Source organism: Lutra lutra, chromosome 7, assembly GCF_902655055.1.
Source record: "Lutra lutra chromosome 7, mLutLut1.2, whole genome shotgun sequence".
NCBI classification, from domain to species: domain Eukaryota; kingdom Metazoa; phylum Chordata; class Mammalia; order Carnivora; family Mustelidae; genus Lutra; species Lutra lutra.
The window spans coordinates 45,456,868-45,462,361 of record NC_062284.1 but is presented as its reverse complement, the minus strand read 5'-3'; the positions used below and the strand labels follow the sequence as shown (position 1 = coordinate 45,462,361).

The 5,494-nt window shown below is 50.5% G+C and overlaps 1 protein-coding gene across 1 annotated transcript; it reads left to right on the top strand.

The window, feature by feature from the left end:
* Positions 1-1,142: 1,142 nt before the first annotated feature.
* OAZ2 (ornithine decarboxylase antizyme 2) lies at positions 1,143-5,097 on the top strand (the record flags this gene model as incomplete). The annotated part of the gene is made up of 4 exons (XM_047736668.1): positions 1,143-1,283; positions 2,527-2,702; positions 3,501-3,586; positions 3,841-5,097. Coding segments are annotated over 4 exons (534 nt in total), but the record flags the coding sequence as incomplete, so codon positions are not given.
* Positions 5,098-5,494: the final 397 nt, after the last annotated feature.

The following is a 5,494-nucleotide window of genomic DNA, read 5'->3' as shown; positions in this document are numbered from 1 at the left end:
ACTGTCCTTCCATATGTTATCCATTGCATTCCAGCTGCCTGGAGGCTGGGGTGTTGGGGTCATGGGACAGGCCTGTTGCTGACTTGTGGTGTACATGCACAGACCGCCTACTTCTTTCCCTGCTTCACTTGCTGCTGGTCTCTGAGGCGGGCTACAGCTCAGCCTAGTGAACAGCTCAGTCAGATTCAGAGGCGGCAGTGGAGCAGATTTGGAGCCCTGTTGGGTCCACCTGAAAATCATGGTGGCAGTAAGGGCACACACCTGGAGGTGACGGGAGCTCCTTTAGGAGCTTTTCACCTTCTGTAATCCATCTGATTATTGGCTTCCTTACTTAGTTCCCAGCAAATATTCCTTCCCCCTGATATACCTGCCCCTGATGTCTATTCTCAGCACATCAGTATTACCTAAACTCCCGTGCCCAGGTCAGATTCTAGCAAAGAAGGGCAAGGAAGCCTGACATATGCTGGCATACCAGGGACAAACTCAGACCATAATACTCTGTTCCATAGTATATCTCTTCTCTGAGAGCCAAATCCCAGGATTTAATTCCGTTCTTGATCCTGGAGAGATTTGGGTTACGGATTTCTTGTCTAGGTCTTTTTTTAGATTGGGGAGGAAGTCATGATTGGAAAAATGGCCTTGGGAGTTCCTCAGGGACATGGTACCCAGCCCATGTGATCTCTTGAGGCCCATATGCCTCTCCAGCTGGGAGTGACTGTAGGTTTTGAGATTGCCGCATAGTTTGTTGAAGTACCGTTAGAATAAGGAGGGGACTAAGGGACAGGGTGCTAAAGCCTTGACGGCAAGCCAGGATCTGGTTCCTCTCAGGGTTTGCCAGTGTCACAGAGATTTGTTTGAGGTCGAGCAGGTGCTGCTCTGGTTGGATGTGTCCAGCTGGACTCCCTCTGCTCTCTGCAGGGTGGTGGGTGTGCTTGAAGGGCACCGAAGTAGGTCTGGAAGCTGAAGCCGAGAGGATGGGCGGGCAGTGGTGTAGCTTTAGAGTGTTTGTTTTGGGAGAGCCAGGGCAGAGGTTGGAGTGCGGTGTTGTGTTAAATTGTGTGTGTGTGTGCGTGTGAAATTTTTAAGTCTTGGTGTTTACTGTCTCACCTTCTCTGTCTTTTACAGTAGTATTTTGCCTTTGAGTAACTGTCCCCAGCTCCAGTGCTGCAGGCACATTGTTCCGGGGCCTCTGTGGTGCTCCTGATGCCCCTCACCCACTGTCGAAGATCCCCGGTGGGCGAGGGGGCGGCAGGGATCCTTCTCTCTCAGCTCTAATATATAAGGTAAGGAGGACTGTGGGGTGGAAACCCTGGAGTATAGCTGAGGGTCCACTCAGCAGCCGCTTAAGGGCAATAATTTCCTTCTTGATCTTCTCTTGGGCCAGGCCAGTAGGGGAATTGGGAAGGACTCTTTCAACTGAGGCTGCTCTGTGGCTTTTGAGGAGTACTGGGAACAGGAGATCAGCATTAAGCGAACGCTGCCATCTTCTTAGCTTGGTGGTCAGCACTTCAGTGCTGGTTCAGGGTCCTGAGTGGGAAGGAGAATGATGAATGGGAGGGTTGCAAGAACACATTTTCTCTTGAGAAGTACCAAGGGCCAGGAGGGGCAGTTTTCCATGACTGTTAGAGATTCGGATTTCCATCCTTTAATGGTTGGGGGCAGGCTGGGTAGTGTAGTGAGGGTGCGGGGCAGGAGAAGGGGCTTTGCATCTCCATCATCTGTCATCCAGGCAGCATAGGCTACATCCCAGGAGCTTTGGAGAATGCTAGCCATCTGCCCTAGGAATGATCTGGGCTGGGGCAGCCAGTAGTTTGCTGCCCTTTAATCTCCTGTGAGGCCCAGAAGTTGGCTTAGCTTCTCCCCAAGATTGGGGAGCAGGGTACCACCCAAGGGTGGCAGGGTGGCTGAGGTTTGGTCTCTTGAGGTTGTGCCCAGGGGAGACAGACAACATGGACCTGTAGTCTAGCCTGGAAGCAGGCTTTGGTTGAGCCGGGCCCTAGCCAAGCCCTCACATACATCCTCATTTGTTTCTAATGCTTCTCTTTCAGAGAGAGAAGGGAAAGAATTTGGTGTTGGGGAACACACATGGGTTTAGAGTCAGGGAGACCTGTTTGAATCTCAGCTCTGCCATTTACTAGCTACGGAGCCTTGGGACAGTTGCTTAATTGTTCTGGGCCCCTAGTGCCTCAGACTTAAAATGGGGGTATTAGTAACTACCTCAGATGCTTCTGGTGATGACTGAAAAGTGGGAAAGTACCTTGCTCAGTACTTGGCATCTAGTGGACACTTGGTAAATATTTCCCTTCCCATCATGCTGACTTGTAGTTGTCATCAGCTTGTCTTTGTGCCTGATGAGTGATGGATGGCTTCATTTAGCCAGCATGCGGCTCTACATTTTCAGTGTGTCCTTTGTCCCATACTGCCCTGAGACTGGCCCCAGAGGATTCCCAGGATCACCTAGGTTAGGGAGCCTGTGATGTGGCCAGAGTAGTAGTGACCTGGTCCTCTGACCTGATCTCTTCCCAGGACGAGAAGCTCACTGTGACCCAGGACCTCCCTGTGAATGATGGAAAACCTCACATTGTCCACTTCCAGTATGAGGTCACCGAGGTGAAAGTCTCTTCCTGGGATGCAGTCCTGTCCAGCCAGAGCCTGTTTGTAGAAATCCCAGATGGATTATTAGCTGATGGGAGCAAAGAAGGGTAAGGAGCAGGTGCTGGGGAAGGGGAAGGAGGGCCCATTCCAGAGAAGGGCATATGCTTGTTGGGGCCAACAGATGAACAGTGTCTGCCTTCTTCCCTAGCTCTAGGTTTCCCAAGCAGATACCAATTTGTGACAGTTTATTTTTAGCCAGTAAAACAGGCCTGCCGTAGGTTATAATTAAAGGAGATCATATCACATTAACCAAATCCTTGTCATTTAATCAAGCCATGGTTCACTCTTCTCAGCAGACATTAAATTCCCCTTGAGCTGCCATACAATGATGCAGTTCAGAAGGGCAGGAAGCTCTGAGCTACAGTGGGATTTCATTGGATTGGGCAAGGCCCTCCAAGGCAGCCAAGTGTAAGGAATGGCCCTCAAGGCAGCAGAGTTCTCTTGAGTTGCCCCTTTCTTCTGAGGAAATCCTTTAAAGCAGTGTCCCGGCCCAGAGTCTGTGCCAGTGGCTGTGGTCATCAAACTGGGCAATTTTGGAAGACCTCTGAAGAACCACGTTCTCTTCCCAGGCCCCATATGATCTTGTGAACTGCATTAGTGGAGCTGGTTCGTATTAATTTCAGATGAAGAACCCTTATTCCAGGAAGAGAGAGCTCAGTAACATTTTTCTTTGGGATCGTGGCTTTTTTCTGAACTCCGAGCTCTTGAAATGGGAAGCTTCTCCCTGGAGGTTCCCTATTAATACTGCTGGCTGTAAGCCTCAGAGAAGGCTTTTTTGACGGAGGGTGGGAGGGAAGTCTAGAGAGGTGGTAATGGGCCTGAGTGGTTTTCTTTGCTTCTGGCAGATTGTTAGCACTGCTAGAGTTTGCTGAAGAGAAGATGAAAGTGAACTACGTCTTCATCTGCTTCAGGAAGGGCCGGGAAGACAGAGGTGAGGAATCAAAGTAGCCTGAAACCTACTGCCCAGACAGCGGGGAAGTAGTGAGGGGAAAAGGAGCCCCCTATTCAGTGAAGTAGGGCTCTTGAGTTTGCCATATAAACCCTGGGAAGTCATAGGGGTGGGAGTGCCTGAAGGGTCTTTAGTAAAGGCGTAGTACCTACTTACTCAATCTTTATTTTTTGTTTTCCCTTGATTTGAACCTGCCCTTGTGTTTCTTATCAGAATCCTTTTTACACTCTCTGCAGCTCCACTCCTGAAGACCTTCAGCTTCTTGGGCTTTGAGATTGTGCGTCCAGGCCATCCCTGTGTTCCCTCTCGGCCCGATGTGATGTTCATGGTTTACCCCCTGGACCAGAACTTGTCTGATGAGGACTAATGGTCATAGAGGATGCTTTGCCCAAGAGCCACAGTGGGGGAAGAGGGGAAGTTAGGCAGCCCTGGGACAGAGGAGGGGGCTCCTTGCTATCTAGGGAAGGACGCTGAGGGGCTCAGGGTGAGGGTTGCCTATTGTGTTCTCGGAGTTGACTCGTTGAAATTGTTTTCCATAAAGAACAGTATAAACATATTATTCACATGTAATCACCAATAGTAAATGAAGATGTTTATGAACTGGCATTAGAAGCTTTTTAAACTGCGCTGTGTGATGTGCTCTATCCATCCTAGGGGAGGACATTGCCTGGGGGTGGGGGGGACTGTCTGGGTCTAGGGGCAGGGCCTGAAGGGCTGGTGGGCAGCACTGTCAGGCTTAGGTTCCCCTGCTGTTGGGCTTTCTTTTTTGGTTTTTAAGACTTGTGTATTTTCTTTCCTTGCTTCCTCTCAACCCAGACACTCCTGAGTATAGGCTTTTCGGCCCCTGGACGGTGTCCTTGTTTTTCGACACTCCACCTGGGCTCCTCTGTGTGCATTTGTGTCTGGCCTGGAGAAACCAGGTCTGACCCCCTCCTTCTTTACAGCTTAGTGTTTTTCTGGCATTTGGTTAAGCTGGCTTAATCTGTTTAATGTTATCAGTGCATTTTAAATGGGGGCACTGAAGTTCACTCCCACCACCAGGGCTTTCTTTGGGGTGCCTGGGCCTTAAAAACACTAGCCAAACTCCCAGTTCTCAAATCACAGCCAGCTCTTGTTCTTGGCTGCAGGCCCAGGCCCCAGGGTGTCTCCTTCCCAGGGTCACAAAGAGCAGAGAGGAAGAGGAATAGCAACTCAGGGCCTGGGGGTCGTGTGGTAATCTGTTCTTAGGGACTGGATGCCTCTGCCTGGCTGAGTATAGTGGGGACTGCCCCTCCTCTCTCTCAACAGGTTCCGAGTAGGGCCTGAGCCCCTGCCCCATAAGGCTTAGGGGTGGGAATGAGGGTGTAGAAGTGGCCTGCCCTTTTCTGTTTTCACTGAACAGCTTGTTCTAAGGGGGGAGGAAGGGGAAGAGATCTAGATTGGGTGAGAGGGGGGTGGGGGTGTCAGGGAGGCAAGTGTGTTGTGTTACTGTGTCAATAAACTGATTTAAAGTTGTGGTTGGTCTGTTTTTCATTCCTGTACCAGGACCGGCTTTCTACCACTCTTCTTTTGAGTCTAGAGCCTAAGGTAGCAGGGTGTGACATGCACTTCTCAGGACAAAAGCTGCGGTGCGTCAGGACAGACAAACCGGCTGAAGCCTCTGGGGCCACATTACACTGCAAAATATGGTTGCTAGGAGTCTGGGACAAACTGCCAGTAACCCCTAGAGAGGTATGTACACATCAGCTTCGTCCAAAATAGAGGCTGTCCCCAGGATCCAAGCTGTTCGCAGTGTTTCCTTTAGTGCAGAGGCTGGGTCCTGAAACGGAGCTGCCTGACACTCTTATTCCTGGAGGAGTTTGAAGGAAACAGCATACTCCTTCCCTAGGACAGTGTGGCTGTCATTCCCCT